At 39.4% G+C, this 27153-nt stretch overlaps 3 protein-coding genes across 3 annotated transcripts; 1 reads left to right on the top strand and 2 right to left on the bottom strand.

Moving 5' to 3' along the window:
- Nucleotides 1–249: 249 nt before the first annotated feature.
- Nucleotides 250–1927, top strand: rplp2 (ribosomal protein, large P2). Its single transcript, XM_026346826.1, has 5 exons — nt 250–338; nt 1123–1246; nt 1334–1382; nt 1471–1572; nt 1799–1927. Exons 2-5 carry the CDS (start codon nt 1124–1126, stop codon nt 1873–1875), a joined length of 351 nt encoding a protein of 116 aa, XP_026202611.1. The 5' UTR covers nt 250–338; nt 1123; the 3' UTR covers nt 1876–1927.
- A 1805-nt stretch (nt 1928–3732) lies between these two features.
- LOC113153122 lies at nt 3733–7282 on the bottom strand. The gene is made up of 6 exons (XM_026346590.1): nt 7011–7282; nt 5985–6604; nt 5792–5893; nt 5454–5515; nt 4381–4641; nt 3733–4226 (listed from the first exon to the last, which is right to left on the bottom strand). Exons 2-6 carry the CDS (start codon nt 6592–6594, stop codon nt 4188–4190), a joined length of 1074 nt encoding a protein of 357 aa, XP_026202375.1. The 5' UTR covers nt 6595–6604; nt 7011–7282; the 3' UTR covers nt 3733–4187.
- A 5816-nt stretch (nt 7283–13098) lies between these two features.
- On the bottom strand, nt 13099–14787 carry LOC113153121 (potassium voltage-gated channel subfamily A member 10). The gene has a single exon (XM_026346589.1). The coding sequence runs from the start codon at nt 14785–14787 to the stop codon at nt 13099–13101; it is 1689 nt and encodes a 562-aa protein (XP_026202374.1).
- Between the last annotated feature and the right edge of the window lie 12366 nt (nt 14788–27153).

Below are 27153 nucleotides of genomic sequence, written 5' to 3'. Positions count from 1 at the left end.
TTGTTTATAATTTAACCCATTGAGGATAATTCCACCAATTCTGCACTAGTCAGCACATTTGACAATATAAGACAATTACGGTGACTTGCTAACTTAAAAGTTAGGAACATTAGCTGAACATACTGACACAATATGAAAGATGTGAAATGTTTACAAGTGATAATAACAATTAAAAAAAGTTCACATCCATGTGTGGTGAAAATGTGACGTTCATGACCGACATCGAAATGGACCAATGAAACCAACGCACCCCAATCTTATACAAGTTCCGGTACCGCCCCTTCTTCCTCCCGGTATTCCTAGCGTGACCGACGTTTCGTGTCTGTTTAGACTTAAAAGTAAGTCAAAGGCTCTGTCGTTTTTATTCGGTGTGTCTATAACTTAATGTGAGACAGTGTGGCAGATATTGTACTGCTGCTTGTAATCAGTGAATAACGTGATGGTGGAGCTGAAACCACTCTGAAATGTAGGACCGACAGAAAGACAGCGGACGCCATGTTGCTTCTGTTAGCTAGCTCTGAGTGACGCGCCACAGTTATGATGAATAAAATCATGGTGATGATTTTATATCGACTGCTAACGGTGCAGAATAAATGATAACATCATCACTTGTATTCTTCATATGTCCGTGTGTAAATCCAGTGTGACTAAAATATTCCAGTTACAAAAGCTAACGTCAGCTAATGCTAATACACGAGGTACATAAGCTAGTGTTACGTTAGCAGTTCAATTTCATGACACCATTACATATTAGATGTATTATTATTATTATTATTATGATTATTAATATCAGTAAGTAAAACTCCAGTATGAATTGGGAACATTCATTCTCATCTAACATTTTTCTTTTTTAGAATGTGGGTCAAAACAAACAGCCTGAAAATCATGATTGTATTACTAATATGTGCATTACATAGATAGAATCATTAACTGAGGAAATAAATAGGATCACATTATAATGAATTACAACATTCAAGCAGGTTTTAATACACAACAGAACCTTTATGTTTAAGTTGAGACACAAGCTCAACTTTCTTTATTCTTTGACTTCCCAGAACTGACATCAGCCTTGCTCATCTCACACACATATCACCTGTCATCATGTGTCTCCTGTCATTACAGAATGCGTTACGTGGCCGCTTACCTCCTGGCTGTTCTCGGTGGAAACACCAGCCCCTCTGCAAAGGACATCAAAGCCATCTTGGGCAGTGTGGGAATTGAGGCCGATGACGAACGCTTGAACAAGGTATTATCGTTTAATAGTGGTATAATATTAAATAAAGAGCTTAAACACTGTTGTATGATGAACATCAAATGTTAAATTTCTATTTAGGTAATCAGTGAGCTGAATGGGAAAGACATCAATGAAGTCATGAACTCAGGTAAATGCCGTTAACTAAACAGAATTAAAGATTTCAATACGTCATTCATGGAAGATGGATAAAAATGATACCTTTTCTTTTTCTACAGGCCTCTCTAAGTTAGCCTCCGTGCCAGCAGGTGGTGCTGTAGCCGCTCCTGCTGCCACTGGTGCTGCTGGGGCCGCTGCAGTTGGGGCTGCGCCTGCTGCTGGTATGTGTATATACACCTCATGCTTAACTTATATAGCTAAAGGGATGTTTCTGTAAGTTTGCTTGAGGATATAAATTGCATATTTCATATCAATGCAAATCCTTTAATGCCCACTCAAATGAATTGATTTAGTGGTCCTTGATGGAAAAAAAGGCATGTTATCTGTGCTACGAATAATTCTTACAAATGTATGTTCTTAGCATTGACATTTGTATCTCATTTCCAGCGGAAGAGAAAAAGGAAGAGAAGAAAGAGGAATCGGAGGAGTCAGATGAAGACATGGGCTTTGGACTCTTTGATTAATCTGCCTTCTCTGTGTTTAAAAAGCAATAAAAATGTAAAAGGTTTACACATATCATGCTGTATTTTTGTTCTTTTATTGGTAGTTTTTACAAGGATCTTCCAACTTATGACTGCACACAGGTAATTACTCTTGAAGATTCCCGTTAAGCGGTCTAGAAATAAATGTTTGATTCCAGAAATGCTCTTAAAAATAATCAGTGCTGCGTAACCCATCATTAGGCAATCCAGACCACACATGAGGTCAGTCTGCAGCTGCTGGCCACATAACAGCTTAAAGGGACATGCAATGAGCCAAATACAAAGGTAACCATAGTACCTACATTCAAAACAAGATTAGAACCTGCTGTCAAATGTTTAGTTCTAATCTTGTGTATTTAATACATTCATTTCGGGTTATGTTAAAGATGGTACTGTCATTGAATAGAAGTAAACACCTTTTTTATGTATATGTTTTCAGTGGCATGTTGAAAGTATATCTCAAACATATTCATTGACATGTTTAGCTTGCCCTACAGGTTTAACTAAGTTGTGGTTGCAGTCTGGAGGGAGAGTTATGTCACATGCATGACCACCACAATTGAACAGGTGCATTAATCTTAACTCTTCCAGTGCTTTACACGCTATGAGCCAAGACTGTAAACAAAATGTTAAGTAATCCTGGAGAAGACATTGGGTTTTCCCCACTACCTGACACCCTGCGCATTCTCTTTTTGTTTTACCAGTCATTAGTCAACACATTAAGCAATTGAGCTTCAGATTTCAGCCATAAAGTGGAAAAAGAAACAAAAAAAAATCTTAAATCATTTTCATGTAATGGATTGCCTTCATAGCTCTGGTAGTCTCTTTTCTCAGGCGTATGTGAGTTTATTGGTTGCATGATGCACTATAGTCCCATGCAAGCCCATTAGATCTGGCATATTCAGACAGCCCTCTGTTTTCCTTTTTGTGGTGGTGGAGTAAGGGGGGTTCTGTGCAGGCCCCCTGCCTGCCAGGGGAACCTGTTTCACAGGTGAGTGCCATCACTGGATGACTTAACCGAGCAGATGACAGGCTGTCACATTGCATTTCATTACACTGTATTGTGTTCATTTTACTCTTAGCTGCCGCAGGAATGTACTTTAAAAAAAGAAAAACATAATCCCATGCTGCGGGCTATTGTCTCCACAGTTCAGGGGAGTTATGTAGCAGGATTCCAGACGTGTGGCAGAAGCAAGGTTTTGCTATTTGCTCCATCGCCCCATGCCTAGAATATATCTGCTAGAGCAGGGCGTTCCCAACCTTAATTCTATAATATTCTAAAGTGGAGAATTTACTGGAGCTCAGAGATGTAAAACTATGAAGTAATTAACTAGAAAAAGAACAAAATTAGATGAAAGGTCTGAGGAAATGAACCGAAATGTGTCTTTTCCTACTTGCTGTGTTATTTGCTTTACATGCACTAACATGTCTCTTGCTCAACACTGCTAGAGAGCAACCAACAAAACATCCACCATGGACTCCAACACCACTTTTTCAAGTTCAAGCAACTACACCTTAGCCTTCAGCTGTCTGACGTTATTCTTTGTCAGATTTCATCTCCTTATAAGTAAGTGAAAGATGATCAGTGGAGTTCTTGGAATACACTGCTTTTCTGATGGAGTGATTGCCATTAGTGAGGCCTGTTTCAGCCAGTTTTAATGTTAATGTATGTATATATATATATATATATATATATATATATATATATATATATATATATATATATATATATATATATATATATATATATATATATATATTTATATATATATATATATATTAACATTAACATTAATGTTTGTGGTATTATATGGTTTATTAATGATTAAAAAGTCAGGGTTCAGAGTTAACTACAATATATTTTATTATGCAGTATGAATGCCAGCATTCATATCAGCAAACAATCTTGTCACAGTTTAGAATTATATAGCTTATAGATAAATAGATTGATTATTGCATTGCTCTTTAGTATTATTACAAACCATTGCTTCAGTGGTGGATTTGGTCAAATTACATTTTTAGTGTCACCAGTACTGCCGACATTTCAGCAGACTCAAATGTACCAAATCCTCAACTGTTTTTTTCACATTGCATTGCAGTAGAATTACACAAGTATTCTGTCAAACTGAAAATGAAAATGGCCATTTGTGCTTATTGTTAAATAGCTTTTCTGTTCCTAAAAATACCTAAAAGGAAACCTGTGCTTACAACACATTCTTAACCACATCTGTGATGATGAGACAAGAGCTCAGGCTTCGCTTGCACCAATGATTCTGTTTTTGCACAGCTGCATATCAGTCCTCACAGTCCGACCATGGGTGATCTGTGCATGCCTGCAAAAGACAACAAGAGGGTTTTATGTTTAGCATCTTGGTGTCTTTTTTTTTTAAATACAGTATTTAAATAACATTCAATTTGGAAGAACTGAATCTGTATAGTACACACAGCTGTCTTCAAATATGTAGTAGTAATATCCTCTGTTTTTACCTGTTTGTATTCAAATCTGTCTTGTAGGTAACGGTTCCCCAGACACGTGATATGACTTAGATTCTGCCTGGAGAGCCCGGCTATCCTGGCTGTAAAATCGAGCATGAAGGCCAACTTGACCAGCTCAGGTGCTGTTGGTGAGACAGTGAGAGGTTTACTGGTCGGCCTTGCTTCTTTCTCCAGATAGGCATCAGCCAACTTCTGGAAGGACGTGTATGACATCCCCTGGAAGAAGTTGTTCATGGTGGGGTTATCTTTCATCTGGAAAAGATAATGAGAAGGAAGCTGGTCAGTAACTGGTCTATATTTAGACCTACCATTGACTTAATACCTTACAAAAATCCATGATTAAAATAAAAATACTCCATTAGTTGGATTAAACAACTGTATAAAAACAACTACTGGTAACCATTAACATGTAAACCAGATAGAGACACACTAGACCCACAGAACACAAAAGGGTAAATAGGGAAAGACTAAATAATAAGAGGGTTAGACGCAGACTATGAGTCAATAAAACACAAAGTTACAGTGAAGCTGTATATATATATATATATATATAGCTGATAGTTTACAATCGCGCATTTACTAATGTGCCCTAGAATCCACTGTAGCTTCAACAGACCAAAGTACAGAGCAGTCGCATGACACTGTTTTGCATAGCCCTCGTAAGTGTCTCTAAACCTATCAATCTCTAGTTTTTATCACCTGCTGTTATCTGTACTGTTGTCGCTGCTGGTAAACCTTGTTTCTGGGGCTCGTCAAGGTGTTTTCCAAGAAGTGGAAAAACATTTAACTTGTGCAGATGTACAGAGGGAGGACAGAGAAAATGACGCAGCACCAGGACAAATGTAAATGAAAAAGTACAATAGTACAGATAAGAGGGTGTCTTTGACAAGAAGCCTTAACATTATGTTTGAGCTAGACATACTACTTACTGGTACTGGCTGAAGCACCTTTGTTAAAAAATACTTCAGATTCATTTCTGATGAATTATCTAAATACAGCAGGTAGCTAACCTTTAGTACCTTTAGTAACCCAGTTATTAACTCCAAACAGCAATGAATACCAACCTTGTCGTCTATGGCGTCACCCTGCTCCTTTAATAAAACAATGATTCTGTTGATGACTTCCTCTGAGAGAAAAACAAAAGCAGGAAGAGATAGACTGTCATCACTTAGTGGAGCAACCTTACACAGATACATGTATTGAATATGAGTGCAGTCTAATTTCTGAAGAGAATAATGCGTAACACACATATAGATGCACAACGAGAAGATAAAGATAGAGAATAAGATAAATCCAGCTGGAGAATACTGTTAAATGTTTGGTGCATCAGCTTGAACTACTTCTACTACTACTTCTCTTTTCTCACATTTGCTGCTGCTATTTACAGAAAAACGGTTCTCACCATCTGAAAGAGGTTTAACTTCCTCTTTTTCTTTGACCTCATGGACAATTTTTTGCAGTTCCTCTGACACCTTCTCGTAGTACGAGTATGTCGGTTCCACAGCTGCAAAACAACACACATTTCATTTGTAACTGTACCTCTGCAAAAGCAAATAAGGTTCATTTGTCCGGTGATGTTGAAGCCACAAACTTACGTTCAACTCCAGTGATGTCGGCAGATTCGAGGTCTTTACCGAGTTTTATCAGAGGCAGGTGTCTTTTGGAAAACCTTCTTTTAATGGACCTTTTTCTCAAGGACTTCTTCTTCTGTAAAGTGACTGGTGCTGTCGGCAGGCAGGAGATTGCAGCATCAGAGACCTGATCGTCTTCGAAGGTCTTGGGCATCTCCGAGGGACCGTCCTGCTCTTCGTCCTTGTCCTCATTACTCTTCCGAGAGAAAAAGCCAAATAGATTTTTCCAAAATGAGGGTTTCTTGTTCTTCTTTGATTTTTTTGCAGCTTTCTCCGAGTCACTGGGATGTGTCTCAGGCTGGACTGCGAGAGGTTTGTCCATGAAAACCGTAGAAAAACCAGTTTCCCCGCTGTGTACTCCATCATCCAGGTGTAGGGAAGGGTCACTGGAATGTCGTCTTTGCTTTTTGGACACCCACTTTTCTTTCTTATCAGCTTTCTTATCCCCTAGCGCCCCATCATTTAAGCTGAGGCTACGCTTGACATAAACCTCCAGCAGACGGATTGTATCCTTGTGAGGCACGGAGATCAGCTGGCCGTTATTCAGCCATTGTTTATCTGTTGGAGTTTCCATGGTAGGACGCCTACAAAACAAGAACAACATACAGTGGGTTGTTAGATTATTTAGCATTATACTGTTTTTGAATTGAAAGAATTAGATCAAGTAAAAATACACAGTTTCATTAATTTTTCAAGCCACCAGTGGCTCTTGCACCCATCTGCAGCTCTGCAGCCCGACATACACAAAGTTGTGATGCACTGTGTTCTGACACCTGTCAGTCACACCCTGTCCCATGCTGACCCGTGTCTGTCACAGTATTAAAACCATGAGGGGATTTTAAGTTGTGGCTGATTAAAGACTAAGAAAACGACTTACATCTGAAAAGGAACCCACCACACTGTTATCTACAGACTGTCCTGTGTTAACTATTCTATTAGACCTGTAACAAGAGAGCTACAGTACAGATAGAGTGGTTTCAGTGGACTCACCTCGTCCCTTTCACCGTTTCTCTTTCTATTTAGATCCGTGTGGCACTTTGTTTGTTGGTCGTTGCTTTGTCTCAAGTTGTCTGAGAACAGTGTCGTCGCTCATGTACAGATGATCCAAAGTGCGTCTCTCTGCTCGCACCACCGCAGCCAATCCAACATCTTTTAACAACGCAGAGGGCTGAACCACAGCTCACCTGTCTTCCTGTCTTCCTGGTTTCAGGTCAGAGTTGTTTACGGTTTCACCGTCGCCCTCGCTGCTGCTGCTGCTGCTGCTGCTGGAGCCTCAGGGGGAAGCACCGGTGGGTTGGTCCTGCCACGTTTTACGGGAAGTAAATGTCGTTTCCTATCAGCGAGCGTCTCTTCAACAAGTGTGAAGACAGACCCAAACACTTCTGTACGATCTGATAGCTGATTGGACTTTTACCACTTCTTCCGTTTGTCTGAAAGTCTGGAAACATGTCTGATTATCTCAGGATCTATCAATTCATCTATCCACATAGGAATGAATGTTGAATTGTGTACAGGTATTTAATACACATATAAAGGACAGTAATGAGATAAGTTCCCTATCATTTCTCATTAACTTAAATAAATCATCATTGATTTCCATCTAACATGCCACTGAGCTGACCTGGCTCCTAGGATTAGGTTAGATTACACTGGTGTGGAAACCACCGCCTTTTGTATGCAGGTTACTCATAGGATTGACTTTGGACTGGTGAAGTCAAAGATTTCCAGGAAAGTACAGAAGTAAATGGCAACTTATTTCCCCATCTGATCCGCATTTTCATGAGCTATTGACTGACATGTTTACTGGAAACATGAAACATTTTCATGCAAAGCAACATTACTCAATACTAACCCAGACACTGAACTGGTTTTAGGTTTGACCCACTTCTTGTTTGTTTGAGACTCTACAGTCGTTTGATGCCCGTTATTTAACTCACATTGGATAAAGGTGTTTCCCCAGATGATTGAATGCCATGTAAATTAAAGCATATATGTCAGTTTATGTGTAGTAGCAACATACAGCCACAAGGTGTCCTGCTAAACACTGTGAAACAGCTGCTGCCTGTTATTTCCATGCTGATTTATAATTCTACACCATTACACTCTGCGGTTATAGTTTTAAAGATAAATATAGTATTAACTTATAAAATGATGCATTGGTATCTACACTGTGTATAAAGTATATATAAAAAAGTAAAGTAAAGTTAAAAATAACCAACAGACATCAACAATGAACTACCTAAACATTTGCATCAGTAATAATAATTTAATAATAAATAATGGTATAAAAGAGGATCTTTTCTGTATAGGGAGGATCCTTTCCCCTTGTTACTTTAAGTACATTTGTATATGTAAATTACCTAAATATTCCCTTCACCACTGGCTGCACTGTAGCTTAATTACACATCAGCAAATATTGCACACAGAAAAGACAATGAAACGTAATAAGGACCAAACAAGACACAGCACATATAAAGATACAAACTAATGAGCAATAGCTTCTGGAGAGAAGAGAAGTTGCTGATGGATAGAAATATAATATGTTGATCTGTACTTTAACAGACATAATGCATAAACAGACAGACACTAGTGAATAGTAAGATTGTAATCTGCTCATAAACTTAGTTTCCTTTTACTAAGCACAATTCCAGTCTAGTCTATTTGTGCTCCAAATTAATTTCATTGTCTAAGTTGTGAGAATACACCCGCTGTGATCTGAAGGCGTCGTGTTATCTACTGTCTGATCCCAGGAGATACTTTTGGTTACCCTCTTCATTTTTCATGGGTGTTAAGCAGGACAAATGTGAGACTCACATTTCGTCCCACAAGGTCTGGTCATTGACCTCCAGGGCTGACGCACTGCAGCGGAGCAGTCACCGTGCAGTTACCTGTCATAAATCTTTATCTCCTTGAATCATTACTCACGGCCCTTTGTCCGGGGACTCCATTTCCCAATCTTAAAATGATAGATAGAATTAGTCCATCCAAGCAGAGCAGAGCTAATAAAAACACACTCAAACTTAAACTGGATTATACAATTGTTGTGTTATTATACTAAATAAGTGATAATTACCTGTAATACAATTGATCAAAAACACTGTTTTGATTTGTTATGATATCAATATGATATCATATTCAATGAATTATCTGATAAATGTAGGGACGGTCATCACAAATAGCCACAATTATTTATTAAAATAGCCCTAAACAGAGTCCATCTCCCACAAACTCTCAGGAATACACATATTTCTTGTTACAAGGGAAACACAGTACAGTAAATGTGTGACCTTATTATGTTTCCTGGCAGCATTTGTAATATTGTCCATAAAAGTAGACATTATATAACAGCTGGATGAACTTTATATTATATATAAATATATTTAAATATATTAATAAGGGAAATACATATAGCTATATATTCTTTAAACCTGCTTTCAAACATGCACCTTTGTTTAAAAAAGTTAACTTTGTTATCTCAAGACGATTAATATGTTACTGTATCTTGAAGTCTGACACAGATAAATGTGTGCCATGCCTTAAGGATATCAGGAATTTCCTGTAAGGTTGATGCAAACAAAGTGAAACTCACCAACAAGGAAGATTAGCGAATGTCATCGCTGTCTTCCCCACTGTGTGGGGAAACCTGAACAGGATGCGTCCACCTATCTGTTCTCCATCTTCTTCAGTTACAACACAGATGTGTAGGAAATGTGTATGTCAAAATGCATTCTTCCTCATTTCTGAAAGTTTTTGCTCTCTGATTTATAAATTCACATCAGCCCTATAATGAACAAACAGGTTATACAAATAATGCAAACTCCATGTCTGAACAATTTTAGTGAGCAAAGACATGGCACAGTAATTTGAGCATGATTGACATGCTCCAGAACAGCACTGTGTTCACACTTTGATCTTAATTATAATGGTAAAGTGTCAGCCTGCCACCATGTCCTCTATTCTGCATCCAGGACAGTTACGGTCACTTGAGGAAAATGGAGACTTAATAGAAAAACACACGCTGCCCGCTTCTTTAACTCGCCCCAGTGACTTTGTCGTGTGGAGGTCGTGAACTACAGTGCACTGGCTGCTGTCTGGGCACCTCTGAAATTGGCTTATAACGTGTCTGCTGACCAAACAGTAACTCAATCCACTGACATAAGACTCACTGTCTGAGCTCTCGTGAGACCCGTCCATTGTTTCCTTTAAACCAGTGAGACGCAGCTTGTCACCGACTTGGGGAGTAAAGGGAAGATCAGAGTCATGCAGCGTGATATTTTTAGACCCATTAACGGTTGCAGTACGGTCTGCTGTGTCACAGTGACTGAAGCATCTGCTGGTCTTTGAATGGATTTCCTTGGGTGAACCTTTATCAAAGGCAGGATGGTTTTGATCTCTTCGTGGAACACCTGATGAATTATAAATGACAGACTCACATTGGCTTTGACCTTGCCAGAGCCACCTGTCTGGTAAATGCTAAAATACCATTAGTCCGCATCTTTGGGATTTCACTGTAAGCTCAGTGATCAGCAGGGCAGGAGAGCAGCACACTGAACGGACTATTGACTAGAGATGACCTTTGAAGAGATGGTTAAACATAGTCAAAATATTGAATCGGAAAATGAATTTGATAAATCAGCTCTGAAAAATCTCAAGTTATGGACATTAAGTAAACAAAATATGGCCAGAACACACGTTTGAACATATTGACTGAGAATGCATCTTTGATGTGACCAAGATAGATGATCAGATAAACGATTGATCAATTTATTTGGTGATTTAGTTTTTGACGCTAGTTTCTCCATCTATTGAAGAGTTGTGGAAGAGGACAGAAAAACCTTATTGTCTTTCTATTTCCCTTTTTGATTTAGCTTAAAGACACTAACAAAAATGCTGCAATATGCCATCTGTTGCACTTCTGCATCATTTGATCGCCCCCTTTGATCACCCACCTATTTTAAGCAGGCCGTTTCCTGCTCTTTTCTTCATTTGATAAGAGGCTTATTGCAAAACACACACAGTGAGAAACGTCTGCTCCTCCAGTCTGCCATCTACATCACAACACCAGATATAAATAAATAGCGATAGAGCGACAGAGGTAGAGGGATGCCATCATGATATCAACAGTGAGAACGTGTTAATAACAGCTAACATGAGGTGATAATGATTATTCATCTGTGAAGCCTTACTCTGACACTTACACCTCCTTAAATCGCTATTATTGTAAAAAAAAAGTAAAAAACTTGAAACTTACTTGATGTCATCATGTCAGAGGTACAGTTTATCCCAGAAATTAGATAATTTAGTGGAAACTTCACACATGTAAGGTACATGTTTAATGAAAGGCACTCTTTACAGGATAAATTAAACTTGTACTGTACAATGTTGACACACACAGTAACAGTGCTCAAATATGAAGTGCTTCATAACATAGTAAAGTGCTGAGTACCAACGTGACTAACTTTGTCACCTTATTGCATTTCATTTTCAATAGTTATTGCTTTTTCCATGAGTGAGAAATACAGTATACTGTGTTTTTCACCCTATTGTTCTCATTATTGCATACTGTAAGAAAAAGGCATTGATCAACTACATCCGCCGCCATTTCTGCACAAGCTGTAATTTTTGTATCATAACCTCACATACAGTACATTTTCAAGACTGAAATGTGGCATGCATATATAGAACCAATTCCTATTTTTCCTGACGACACACACTCGTCATCATCTTCGCCATCTTTTAACAAATCCAGTTGAATTGGCGTTCTCTATCACATGGAATATAATCATCATTTATTCTCTATATGATTCAAATACTATCATAAATTTAGCTACAACAATTATGTCAAACTTTCAGTCACTGATAATAAGAGTTAAACCTAATTCCGGCACACAATGCCATGCAATACAAATGGAAGATCAAGATATATTAAATGAAGAAATGTTCAAAGATTTGCCTTCACCCTCTTCTCTATTCTCTCAGTTTAACCACAAAATCCCCTCTCACGTTTCTATACACGCTAATAAACATCCTTTCCAACAGCTGATGGTGTAAAGCGCCAAAACTTCTCAAGAAATATGCGGAAAAAACTCTCAGTGCAATGAATTGATATGGTTTTTAAAGGGTAGATTCACATTGCAAACAACATGTTAGAAGTTAATGTAAAACTTTATATTTTGGTGCAAAAACTTCAAATAATAAAAATGAATCAATGATTTAAATGAAACCGCTGCATGCAAGTACTGCATGAATTATAATATAGTGAAGGTTAAGCAGTTTCATGGTTTGATTTATATTTTGCAGCCTACTGTATCTACAAGATTAATAGCACACATGCTAATACGCCAACTATCTATTATACACCTATTGTTACGTTGTGTTGTATGGAGAAGAACTGCCAGCTAAGCATTCACAGATATAGATTTGCTGATAAGACAATGTGTGCGCTGATCGTCCGCTTGCCTTACACTTGACACATCTGCTTGTCCTTGAAAACCACACAAGTCCTATCTAGATTTTTGCTGTATATGAGCAAATGTAGAATAACAAGGAACTGTGATGTAATATGAGCTCCAAGTATTGTATAGTTCCAGTTTAGAGGCTAGGTTTATTTGGATTTCTTTTCCTCTGTAGGATTAAATTACAGTAATACAAACCAAAAGGACGTTTTACAACATACTTTGCCCTCAACGTCTCTACTTACTCAAAACATCTACATTTTCATTGTGACTTTTTTGTCTGTAATAGCTACAAATGAGCCATCGCACTCTTCTTCTAATTGAACTGGATGCAGGATAATGATGACCTTTCAGTTGTTCTTAAAGATAAATGACATAGAAGGTGCTGAGTTATGTTAATTGCACTTTGACACATCCACAAGCAGACAGACAACTTGTGTAAAGGCTACCTCACCACACACTGCCTATTAATACTGTAATGATATGAACAAATGCTGCCATGTTTGGAGTATAAAAAGTTGAGAAAGATAAACTGTTGTCACACAGTGTATCTGTAACGGTTATGTTTGGTTTGAGTCATGTGTTTTCTTGCCCTTGAAATAAATAGTTATTTCAGTTTTCTATTAGTGCATGCCATTCTTCTCATTCTGCCACGTGCCGTTGCTTTTGCTTAGCGAAGACGTGCTTCCATACTTGTTAGCAGCTGCCATTTTCTGGGCTGCCTCTGTTGCAGCATCAATCATCTGTTTCTCCTCCTGTTCAGTCTCACGGTGGTAAAAATAGTTAAAGTTGGAGACAATGACGGGGACGGGCAGGGCAATGGTCAGGACACCAGCAATGGCACAGAGAGTGCCGACCATTTTGCCTCCCATGGTGATGGGACACATGTCTCCATATCCTACAGTGGTCATCGTCACCACAGCCCACCAGAAGCCGTCAGGGATGCTCACAAACTGCGTCTGGGGCTCATCCACTTCTGCAAAGTAGATGGCACTTGAGAATAGGATGACTCCTATAAAAAGGAAAAAGATGAGCAGCCCGAGTTCGCGCATGCTGGCTTTCAAGGTCTGACCCAGGATCTGAAGACCTTTTGAGTGTCGGGAGAGCTTAAAAATTCTGAACACTCTCACCAGCCGGATAATTCTTAGTATCGCCAGGGACATGTTCTGACCAGAATTCATGTCATCGTCAGGGGTGGTAGCCAGCTCTGTGCCCAGGGTTACAAAATAAGGAATGATAGAGACTATGTCAATGATATTCATGATGTTATTGAAGAAATCACTTTTGCTGGGGCACACCACAAAGCGAACACCGACTTCAAAGCAAAACCAAATGATGCAAATAGTCTCCACAATGAAAAAGGGGTCTGTGAGATAAGCCATCACATCTTTAGTGGCCGGGTGGGGGGCAGAACTGTCTTGGGTGCCATTGATCTGTGTTAAACCTGGGAGAATCTCCCTGTCATCCCTGAACTCTGGCAAAGTCTCCAGGCAGAAGATGAAGATGGAAATGACGATGACAAACACAGAAACCAGAGCTACAGATCTTGCTGCACTGGAGCTCTCTGGGTATTCAAACAAGAGCCAGAACTGTCGCTGGAGTTCATTAGTGGGCAAAAGGACTTCTGGCTCTTTAATAAATCCCTCGTCTTCACGGAACTGCTCTATTGCCTCATGACCCAACTCGTAGAAAACAATTTCATTAGCGAAAACATCTAAAGGAACATTGGCTGGTCGGCGGATTCTACCCCCAGACTGGTAGTAGTACAGTATCCCATCAAACGATGGACGGTTTCTGTCGAAAAAGTATTCATTTTTCATCGGGTCGAAGTAACTTATCCTCTTCATAGGGTCACCGAGCAGTGTCTCTGGAAACTTATTCAGGGTGCTGAGCTGAGTCTCAAACATCAGACCTGAAATATTGATGACAACTTTCTCATCTTTTTCTTCCACGTATTGCTTTTCAAACAAATCTTCACTTTCATAGCAATCCTTGGCCATTTTACTGAACACGCTGTCAGTGGGCGATTCACTGTTGATCAGAAGCTTCAGATTAGAGATTAAACTCCCACTGCTGGAGTTTGCTTTTGTGGTCAGTGTCACAGGAGTGGATGGTGACAACCCTTCTTGGCCAGAATGATGCCCACGTCGTCCTCTGTGTGGCGACTGGTTAGGAGAAGTCAAACGGTGGGTTAAGAGAATCTGGTCAGGAGCCTCTGAAGGGGGTGAAGTAGGGTATCCAGAGTCACTTGGGTCACCCAGGTTGATGCCAACATCATCCATGTTCTCAAAATTAACAAGAGGCACCTCCATCGCCTGTCCTGTCACAACCCACAGCTCCGTCTCTCAGCCAGGTTTGGGTGCAAGGGACAGAGGAGACACCAGCAACAGTGCCACGCTGAAGATCTTGGTAGGGCCTCCCTCCTCCCCGTCATTCAGGGAGCTGTATGCTGCTTCTGGTTTCAGCCTTGTGTGTAATCTGAAAAGGAGCAATGAGAAGCAACGTAGTGTTATATTTTGTTAAATGGTGCAATATGGTTTTGTTGGTAAAGAGATTTTTCTGTCAGCTCCTGTTTGCATCAGCAGAGAACCTGCCATCTGATACTATGCTTGTACAGTTATTTTTTTCCCCTCCCAATTCTCTCCAATGACCTAAACGAAAGAACAAACTCAGCAAATTTGGCAGTGAAAGTGCTTACACTGACTATAGGTAGTATTATAGCTGATTGTGTGCTATAAACTGAACATGTTTCATTTCTCTTTTGGAAAAACATCTGAGCTTTCACTCTTGACTGAAAGAAATCAAAACCAAAACATGTTTATTCCGCCTAATACTTAAATGTCAGCTTCGAACTACTTGTTACATTAATCCAACCCAATCCTGTTCCGAATAGTCTATCAGCGTCACATTTACTTTATCTCTAAGTAGCAGTTTATCATTCCATTTGTCTGGTTTGAACAGGTAACCAAATCCCGACACACACTTTTAAGCTGCAACCTCTGTGTCCACTTGACACCGAGGGCCATGCACACTCGGCAGAGAGACTCCTCTGGCTCCATTTCTTTTGGATTGTGGCAGATAACGTAACAGTCTACAGAATTAAATAACAGGTATAGAATTAAATCTTATTATGCAAGGATATCATGATCAGGCTATTGCAAAAAATAGGTATTGATTATGCCGTGTCAGTAAAGAGGACTTGCTGAGTCCAAGAGAAAGGACAGCTGAGGATGCACAGAACAGAAAAGCACAGTGGAGTTCACATACTTGAATCTTTAATTGTTTCACTAGTCACTAGTTTCTAAATTTTTCCAGTGAATAAACTTTGCTTTTTCTCACACTGAGCCGACACTGAAACACACAATAGCTGCACTGCCATCACTACCTTTAAAATACTGGAACATCATCACCCTCAAATACATGCAAATAACTTTAATCCAGGTGTGTGTAGATGCCTGCACCACTTACCCGTGTCCGTCCCCAGCTCTGCAGAAGTTGTCGTGCCCTCTCTAGCCTGCGTGGCAGCTCCGCTTTGCTCCCCCTGTCTACCTTCACTCTCTCCCTCTTCCAGTCTCACAGTCAAGAGCGTCTCTACCTCTATTAAAGCTCCCACTGGGTAATTTAACACCCTATACGAAACCAGAGACCAGAGATACCTACACATGCTCACAAACATACACGTGCACACACAAATGCAGACGTACACACACAGGCAACTCACTGTATTTTGAACGTTGGGTCACCTGTCTTTGTTCTCCCTGCTCCCTCCTCCGTCAGTGGGATAAATGAGGATGTTATAGGTGTTTCTCTGATAGGAGATTTACTCTGCAGAAGCCAATCGCTGTTTGATGTGGCCATGGGAAAGGGAGACCCATTATTTCCCCCCCTTTCTTGCAGAGTAAGCATCCACATGCGGGATCATCATATCCACCCTCACCTTTGGGTTTATACTGTATTTTTTCCCTGTTACAGACCATGTCATAGCTCAGAGTACCTGCAGCAGAGCACATCTTTTTCAGCCTTCGCTTGTTTGCATCGTTATTAATACATGCTGACATGAGCTGTTATTTAATCTGACATTAGTAAACTATAAATTTGTGTTGGTACTTACACTGTCACAATTGTTTCCCCAAATAATTTCCCACAAGGTTTTCATTTTATACCAGACTCCCTTGGCTGTTTAATCTATAAACATGATTGTATGTTTATAGATTATATATCTGACATATTAGGGACTCCACTAGATCCAAATGTTTTTATACATTTTTATGTATAATAATAATAATTTTATACATATACTTAAAATCTTTCACTGAAGTTATTTATTATTTATTATTTAAAGGACACATTATAACTAGAGGTGTAAGGTGTGCATTTGTAAAATGGTCGGTAGAGTTAAGAGAGAGCAAAATCAGTAGTTTCAAGAAAGTTGTGCCTACGAGCAATTAAATGTTTAACAGATTAATAAAGCCAAATTAAAAGATTAAATTCAAATGACAGAAATGCTAAACTTTCTTTTTTTAGTTTAGCGAAATTCTCTGAGGGAGCAAAAACTTCAATCAAGAGTTAGTTCTCGTACTTTTTCAGAAGGGCAGCCAATTTGGCAACATAGGTTGAATATTGTGTTACCTGATAGAGACCCAGTTGCCTGTAGTCAGAAATCATCCCCTCATCTCACTCTCATCCTGCTGCAGCCAGGAATTGGCTGGTCCCTCGTAACATTGCGGTGTGAGCAGCACCACTGCAGGCACATGTCTTCAAGGTCACAGAAAACTTCACAGTCTGTGCTTCGCTATACATCACATACTGTCACCTCCAGCAATCTCATTATATGTGCTCACAGGAACATCATGCACACATGCATTAAAGAATATAAAGCTCACGTGCACGTGCCCATGCACAGGCAATACAAGGATGCAAGGAACAAGATGTTCATAAACAATCATCCTCAGTATGTAGGAAACTAAAAAGACTAAACTGATCCATTCTCTTCATTCCTGATTTAAAATGGAAAATAATAGGAAAGGGAAGTAAATAGGTGGCATATGGAGCAGCTTCTGCAGTGTCACTCATCCTGACAGGAGTCCTGACAGGGTACCAGAGGGATAACGTCCCACCCTTTGTTCTTTCACACCTCGTTCTATCGTCTATCATCCAACCCACCTCCCTCCCTGTGTTTAGCCCTCCTCCCCATGACACTGTCACCTTACCCGTTAACAAGTGTGTTGACAAAGCAATTTCTCTGTAAGCATGCTTGTGCGTGAACGATTCTGACACTGCATAGGTAAAAACACCTACAACACATCTTTATATAGTTTGACTTTGAGCCTTGGATGCCTGACAGGAAGAACAACATTCGCAGAGAACACAGGTTATATTTTCCAGAACAGAGTGAACAAACTTTATTAGTTTAGATATCCCAATTGTTAAGTAAAGGTAACAATAGACTATGAAAATACTCAATTACAAATAAATGTCCTACTTTCAAAAGTTCAATTTAAAGTACTGTTTGCATTATTTTATTAAAATACTATTATAAGCCTTATAACGGTGTCTTGTGTAATACTAATGCTACATGCCTAACACCAGTTCAATTCAACTTACATTTCTGCATTATTCTTTTTACGTTTTTTAGGATAACATCTGTCTGTTTGTAACATCTGTCCAGGAACTAAAGATGACTAAATGCTTTTTGGCAAACGTTGGCATATTTTGAACCCTGATGTCTGTAACATGAGCTGTGGTCGACTCATCTTGTGCACATGACGTAAGTAATTCTATCTCAAAAGCCTATATGCTCATCCATTAAGGGTGACAGGATTTCAAAGTGCACGTCAGGTAGCACAAATTAGATATTCCAGACTAGTAATTTTATAGCTGGTTGTTCCAGTCTAGTAAATACATTTATTGCAACATATCCAGTCAGATTATTTCTATTTATTTTTGTAGAGGGTAAGGTGAGATGTAGCATGTCATTTTTAAAGGGGTTCTAAAACACAGATACAGAGTTAATAGGCTGCTTTAAGGTAAAAAAAAAAAGCTCTCCTTAATAGATCTTAGTGAGGGAGAAAGATTATTTCAGTGTGAAGGAACTTGGGGTACGACTTACAACTTTGCAGACTTTATCAACTCAGACATCAAAACATCTGGAGGAGCTTCGGTCTGCATGGTTTTTTAATAGAGATCAAATTTTGCAGTATTAGATCGAGCTGCGTAATGAGCAGCACAGTTCTTTCACCTTTCACATTTTTTTCTACTAATATTGCTTTTCCACAATAAATGTTAAAATTAGCTAGTTATACATTTGCAATTCGTAGCAATTCATTAGATAAATTATGATTTTCCTATTTTCTTCAACTACTGAAACTCCAAACAGAGTTTTCAGGTGGATGCTGGATTCCCAGCTCACTTGTAGAAAAATATTTAGTTATAGTATAACAGGAGTCAATATAGTTGTGTAGTTTGCACATTGGACCTTGGTTGGCTTCTACGTTTGTTGAATGCTGATAAATATGAAAACTAACTGATGTAAATACACAATTTATTATTTTTTGTTTAACTCCCCATGGTCTGCTAGCACATGTATTGTGAGGCAGTTTTTCTGTCTTCTCTAAGTGCACACTTTCCTTCATTGTACAGACTGAAGATGTGGCCTGCACCCGTGCTGTCTGCCGGGACTGTTACTCTACTAAGGAGATTATGCAACTCATGAGATCAGCCTTGAGAATCACGAGCAGTGTGGACTTAACAGTACAGACTTACTTTAAATGTCTGGATAGTTTCCAGTCTTACTAATCAAAAGAGAAGTGCTAATTGTGGATGACCCTTTGGACCTCGGTTTGGAAGGAGGTGAGAAGCCAATCACAGTGCAGCCACAAACATTTTTGTGTAAATTCATAATTACAAGCATATTAACATAACATTCCTTCAAAGCACTCACACACACAGCGAAGAATCATTATCTATCCAACAGCCACACAGGGAGGAAGAACGCCACACACCCAACTACTACACTGCTCACTGCTGGACTAGGAGGCTCCATGTCTGCAGGAGCTCTGAGCTCTTCCAAAGCCTCCTGAGTTACGGAGCCTCCTCCCAGTGTTACCATATGGCCTGCTGAAGAGTACAAAACATTGCGATAAGGAGAAATGTTCTGTAAAATTCACTAGTGTTATAAATAATAACTGGGAATTATGGATCGTGAAAACAGCTTTTAGCATTACTACCATTAGGTGTACAGTCCTAATATGAAAAATAATCTGTTTCTCTTTCTTTTAAAAATCTGAAGAAGAAGAAACGCCTTTATTTGTCATATTTACATGTTACAGATGAAATTTGTCCTCTGCATTTAACCCATCCCCCTGAATTTACCTTGTTGCCCAGTGGTGAGAGGAGTTTCTCATGACACCCATCCTAGATTAGGTATCTGACCAGACAAAGACAGAGTCTTGAGGAGCAGCTGTAAATCAGTCTAGTGAGGTTTAGACAGAAGGAAGAGCAGGTACAGTTAAATACGCCATAAACAAGACAGATGTTTGATGAACAACATATGCACATGTAAAATTAACCCAATTCCCATGGTGCTCTGTGTCCTCACTGTGCTATTTCAGCATCAAACTCCACAAGCCTTCCACAAGGTCCGTAGATGTCACCTGAATCTTCGAAGTTCTCTGAATGGAAACTGTTCTTTTCACATATCTATTTGTTCATCTGTCCCCTATCAGTGTAACAAGCCAGAAACTTAAGTGAATTTCTCTCACTGCAAGATGAGGCTCATTTTTCTCATTGCTAGTAAAGTCCTGAACCCGTCTGTCCTGACGAGTTCAGGTGCCTGCCAGGTGCTCTTGCTTGGCACTCATATTTCACACTCGTGCGTAGGATCCACTGGTCACTCGCCAGTTTCTCTCACTGTGTTCACCCCTGTGCCCTCTCTTTCATCCATTTACGTTTTCAACAGTGGCCTTTTTCCTTTTTCTTTGCATGTTGTCTTTCGTCAGAGGTCTATACATTATTATAACAACAGTCAGCTACAACATTTAAATCCACCTGGTGGTTTTACAGTTGTGGTGCCCAGTTGGGGAAGTTGCCTCGGACAATTATTGTTATTGTTATTATTATTAATAATTTTATTAATTATAGAGATTTAAATATAAGTTTAGAAAGAGAACTTAACATATCTTCAACATCCTACAATAGGGTAGTTCACAGCAAAGTAGCACTGAATGTAGCTCAGTCACAGACAGGCTGCTGTTCTATTTATATACCAAAGACCATAAATTGAATGGGTAACTATACAATTAATCAGCTGTTCAGTAACCATACAGCAGAAACTGATCATATTTGTGTATCATCTATGATACTGACGGACCAGCATACAATACTCAGAATCTATGGACACAACAAACTAAAACATTTCTTTATTCCTAATCGACATAATTAACATTATGAATCTACCACCCACATAACAAAGCCCCTTTTAATTCGAGGCCTTATCATCAGAGTACAGCTCTTTAACCCCTACATTACCCATCATACCTTTCCCTCCTGATAATATGCTCTCCTGGGACAACATTTTTTTGTTGGCTTATAAAATATTTCTTCTCTAAAGCCCTGTGTTGAATCCTCATGTGGTCTCTAGTTGCCTTGTGTAACCTCATTGTATTGGTATGTAGAGAAACTAGATACTCCAACGTGTGTGTCTCAAAGGTGCTGAAAAGTCGTGGTTGCTGCCATGTTACTGGGGACAGATTGACAGGTATTCAACTCTAAACACTGGGTATCTTATACAGTGGAACACTGTTGTCATTGTGCGGCTGCACGGGTTGCTGCTTCGGAAGAATAGAGCAGTGATGAATCTTTAAGGTTGCTGAAGCGAAGGCACTGGTTTTCACACGCTAGTATGGATCAAGTGATAAAAGAAAATAAAAAATAAAAACACTTGTAGCTAATGGTAGTTTTTTTTTTTTTTTTGGATGAGCACAAATGGTGTCGCTGATTACAGATGCCAGGCTTCCTGTGTTTTTGTAGTGGCTGAAATCATAGTTTATATAATATTTCCATACCCTGTGAAGGATTTGTAGAAGCTGGAGTAACACACATGACAAAAATAATTTCTTCCATTGTATTAAGGCTTTGTTCACCTCCCAGAAGTCTCTGCTGGATCACTCTCTTTGATCAAACATGAATAATAAATGAAGGCAAGCTGCTAAACCTCCTCCACTATCTGCTTGCACCTGACATGAACGCTCCACCCATGGAACCCCATTATGTCAGCAGACAACTAGCTCCAATGTCTTACATAATTCAGGCGTTTACTGTGTATTAGTCACCATAACAACTTCATAAGATGATAATATGACAGTGTTGTGTTCACAGCTTGTTCAGCTGCCACATGTGAAAATCGAGAAGTAAAAGATAATTGTGGTTTATTAAAACATTTTGACTATCAGTTCTGCAATTTAACCACTATGTGGTTCTGCAGCTCAGTCAGTCTATAACATGTGGGGGTGTTTACATTGAAAGGCTTGGTTAATAATTTTCTTTCTTCTCCAAATAGGTCTGACCAGCGTGTTTGTCTAAAACCCGTTTAATTGTCCGACTATTTCAGTGTCCTTAAGAGATCATTGCATACCCAAAAAATAAGCTCAGTGAGTGCAGCGGGATATACGGCCCATAATTTCCCCAAATTTTTTCTCTTTGCAATAATCATTATAATTAAACTATATTTCATATCTGCTGTGATTAGAGTGACAACATTTTAGGTGTATGTGCCGCGTGATAAGCATTAAAAGCCAACATGTATTGGCTGCAAGAACATGGAGGCAAGTAAAAAGTGGAGGCAGATGTAAAACTACAGAGCAGTGGAGGCATTTCAGATTTCCCATTCCTGCTCTGTGCACGTTCTCAGAGTTAGAAGTGGGATGTAAAAAGGGGAAGAGGGCCTGGCACTGAAGTGTTGATAAAATATTAACTCACACAAGATATTTAAAGCTCTGACATTCTTTCCCTGGACAACATGTTGGAAATGGCCTCCACAAGATGAGAGAGTATGTAGCCAGCAGCAGGGATGCAGACTCCCCTTTTTTTAGTGATTAAGAAAAGAGAAATGATCTTATGTGAACCAGTCTCGTTGTCTGTAGGATAAATGAAGCTGAATGCAGCAGCTGTTTAGCTTACTCAGCAAAACGACTGGAGAAACAGCCCAAAAGTAGGAAGGATCTGTCTGCGAGCAGTTCTAAAGATCAACAATTAACATGTTATTTAGACTGCACAGAAACTGAAATATAAAAACTAAATGTCAGGTTGTTACTTGCCTGGAACAAGAAGCAAAACATCCAGATACAAAAGTGGCATTGGTCCTCACATCCAACCCTCTCTCTAGTAGTTTCCACTGCGATGATTTGTGATATTGTGCTGTTGTCCTCACCTCTGAACCTCAAGGCACTGGTTTTAGGGGCATAACACATTAACATAATTTGGACATATCCTCACTGTCCACTTGATCAGATACACCCACATAATTCAATTAAATATGTTATTAATTACAATAACAATAAATACATTTACTTATTATTGAGGTGGAGTTGTGCATTATGTTAAGAGCTAGTTCTAATATTTCCTTGTTGACAGTAATGAAAACATTAGAAACACCTGCCTTATTGGATTGCATTAGATTGTGCATACAACCGTGTTCATCACTGCCTCCACCTCTCAGGTCAGAAGGCCACTGTGCACAGCACAAACACCAGACTGACACTTGGTGGTGAAACTGAGCCCTGTAGCCTGATGATCACTGGTTTCTCTGTGACCCCATCCTCGCTTTGCTTATTCACTCCACCTTGGCATTAGCTACAAGACAGTCCCTCTAGTTTTCAGTTGTGATCTGACCAGCTCACAGTCTTCTGCATGGTGAGGTACATGGTTGATTGACCTTAACTCAGACCATTTGTCACCCCCTGACACGTATATGTGGGTTTGTTCTCATAGTCACTCGATGGGCCATTACACAATAAGTGTCCTCAGTGTGACTGTGGACACAGCAGAGGGTGGACATGTGTCCTATTGTGCTTGGAAACCCAAAACTACTGTTACTTATCTCACCACAAAGAGGCTGAATTACTGATTAAACCATTGAAAACCCACAGAGTATTTATCGTTGGTGGGGAGGAGTACTAAATGTCGTTGTGTAACCAAAGTACCAGAATGTATAATTTCTAAAAACAGCAAAAGTTAGTTTTGAGAGTCCTGTAGTATATTATCATATAGTATGACACCAGTTTTACCATTGTTGCATGTGAAGCTCACAGATATGATGCAAACACGCTTACTTGAATAAAGAAGTAAAAAAGCTATACCTCATCAATTTTATTAAAAACCAATGTCAGCTTCATCTGAGATTGTACCGGATCATTTTGCTTCTTTTTTCTTGTTTTTGAGGAAATGTAGTTACTCACTACTTCTATTTATGGTGAATATTTCACTTGTTTCAACTGTATTCTGAAAGATATATTGCTTTCAACTTCACCGACTGGTGTCACAAAAACTGAGGCACAAACACTGTCATTTCTCCAACATCACCTCTAGAGGGCAGAAATGCTTTCTTCTTCATTTTCCCCGACAATAAACAACAAAGCTCCAAGTGCAAATTAACATCTTCCTACATCATTTTGATTTTTTACAACCGTGTAAGCTCAGTATTTTTAAGACTCCCTGCATTGCTTCTTACAAGAGAACAGAAGCCTTCAGTGCAAATATCAGAAAGAGAGTTAATCAGTGTACAGCCCAATGCCTTTTTAATGGGGTGTGGTCTGGTGTCAGGGCAGTCCTGTTGGATTAGCAGCAAGTCCCACGGTGCTTGTCTCCTAATTACAAGCTTGTAAGCACAGTGTGAGCCCATATGACTGCTCAACCATGCTCCTGTGGGCATCCTACCATCCCTGACAAAGAACACACACACACACACACACACTGCAACAACAACAATGCCGTGGCAGCAGCAGGCACCTGCAGCAGGCCTGCGTTCCTGTTGCCCGTGTCCTTGGTTGGGCTGCTTCATCATGCCTGCTTCTCAGTTTGCCCTGGTTTCAGAGGAGCGAGCTGCAGAGTGCTGCACTGCATCGCTGGATCAAAGCAAGACTAATGACTACAGCAGAGATGTAGCTACAGCACCGAGGCCCCAAGTGTTTCTGCTCACAATGCAGAGCTGTAGTTAAACCACAAGTGGACTAAAGATAGCAGGCAGCTCCAGACAAGGCAGCCGCTAACTTTAAAAACTGTGCTCAGGTGCAGATGTGAGAGGTGAGGAGAAGAGGCTAATAAAAAAACATATCTAAGAACCCAGCAGTATAACATCAATTCAAATGTCTAGCTAGTATGCATTTACATCTGCTCATTTCAGAATGCAGCTGCAGATTTTATGGATCTGAAAGAAACAAACTTCCATTTCCCCCCAAAGAAGCATCTATAGGGGATAAAATGCACTAAATGCATTAAACTTGCATCACGTTTTTCTCATTGTGGCTTGTGAGGTCTGTAACTGAAAGTTCGCCGGGAATGATTTCTCTAAGAAATTTTCCTTTCTTCTCCTCCTCTGCCTTCTCCTTCCTGCTCTTCTGTCTCCTCCTCTGCTCACATTCCTCCTCCCTCCTCCTCCTCCTCTCTCTCTTTCTCTAACAAAAATGCTATTAATAGAACACCCTGCTCTCTCTTTTTAAACTGCAGGGAGCATATACCGTGCACTTAAAGGGAGGAAGAAGCTCAAGATACCAGGAGGCTTTTGAAAATGTCCTCCACATTGCCAAAGGCTACAAAGACGCTACACGTCCTAAAAATAACAACAAAGAGGCTTTTGATCGATTCGTGGCATTTTGTAGCTGCACAGACGTTGTTTGGCCAAAATTAGCTCCTCAAATCATCTGCAGACTAAATAACTTGCAAACAACATGACGTGACATTTGATAAACGTATTTTCAGTTTAAAAAAAAAAAAAAAATCACACTCATTTTATCCCCGCCCACCCCCCCACATCACAAAGAATTCAATATGAAACACACAACACATAAAAAAAACACACTATACACAGTTTCAGTTGAATTATTACTGGCTTCATTATTGATTATTTTGTCAGGGTTATGATGATTTGGAAGGATTATATGCATTTTTAATTTCATGTTTTCTTGTCCATAGATTGTCCTTTTTGTCTTGTAAAGTGCAGATAATACTACGTTTTAAATCCAGACCTCACATACAGTATATAGTACATGGATTTTGCTCCATCACCCATCAGTTATTATTTACATTATTCTCTCACATTTCATTTCATAGAAAGAAAATCCATTATCCACTGTACCAAATGTTTATGGATGTCAGGCCTTTATGATACAGGGGAGAAAAGGGATAGTGAGGTGAACTGTACATATAATTTCAGTGGATGCCACACTATTAGGCTCTGGGATCAAACAAAAAGACAAAAAAAATGTTCATTTTCAAACACACACACGCACATGCATACGGATTGCATATTGATCACTTTGTTTCCTGTATGTATGAGTTTCTTTTTTTGTATGAGTCAAAGAGCTGATGTCACATTTCAAACAAACCCAAAGCTCAGAAAGCTCGTATTCACATTCAGCTAGTGTGTGAGTGTTTGACGTACAGCAGCAGAATATTGCCGAGTGTCTCACTTTTGCTTAAAGGTTTGTTTCAAATGCTCTGCCAGCTCTCGGGATCAATGTGTAGTTGGTGCCTGATAAAACCCCTAATTCTAAACTTAAACCTTCTTTACCCCAGCTAATAATCAATCTCTGCATAGATTTCTCAGTGTATTCACTGTTGGGCACCCTTCTCATGGAGTGGATTTGCTGGTGGGTCCCTCAGCAGGTGAGAGATGATATTTATAGAGGCTGTGGTGCTCTCTATAAAGCGAAACACGATCATTTTAACTGACTTTGTTTCTACGGAATAAAAACATTGTACAGATTAAATCTGCAGGTAAATGAGAATGAGTCCACTGGTCTTTGTGCTTTAACAGAAATAATCATCAACCACACAGTAAATGAGTTGCTACAGTGAATTTGGCTGATGTACAGTAATGTGCCCAGTTTGGAAGTCGATAAATGTTTACAAGTGTATATGTAACATTTATCATAAATATATATCCAAAGACACTGAATGAAGACAATAGGATACAATGCATTTGCATGCATAGACAAATATTTTTGGTCAGACTGTGTGTTTTTCACTTTTACAGATATGCAAATGGCTGTTGCATAAATGCAGCTGTACAACCAGGCTAAGACAGTGACATTCAGTGGTTCATTTCTCTCTCATACACTCACACGTAACTCCTACATAGATGTGCATCAACAGATCCACATCAATACTCAACTGAAGATCAATAAGATCTTGGACGACGGACTGTGGAGGTCCATAAAGGTCATGTCTTACAAAAAAAAACAGAACAAACATATGTTACCTCTCCACCAACGATTGTAAGAATATTGCTAAACAACTATTTAATCTGGTCCTACCTCGAGTTTCTAACCATTTTAACATTTCAATCCACCTCTATGCTACTCTTGGGAAAGCAACAAATATAACTGCTCTGGTTTATTTACTGAAAAACCTTTCGAGATACATGAAAGCAAACACAGATTTGGACAGAAAGACCACTTCAGAAG

This window comes from Anabas testudineus, chromosome 5, assembly GCF_900324465.2.
Source record: "Anabas testudineus chromosome 5, fAnaTes1.2, whole genome shotgun sequence".
Taxonomy (NCBI): domain Eukaryota; kingdom Metazoa; phylum Chordata; class Actinopteri; order Anabantiformes; family Anabantidae; genus Anabas; species Anabas testudineus.
This window is presented reverse-complemented; position numbering and strand designations above follow the sequence as displayed.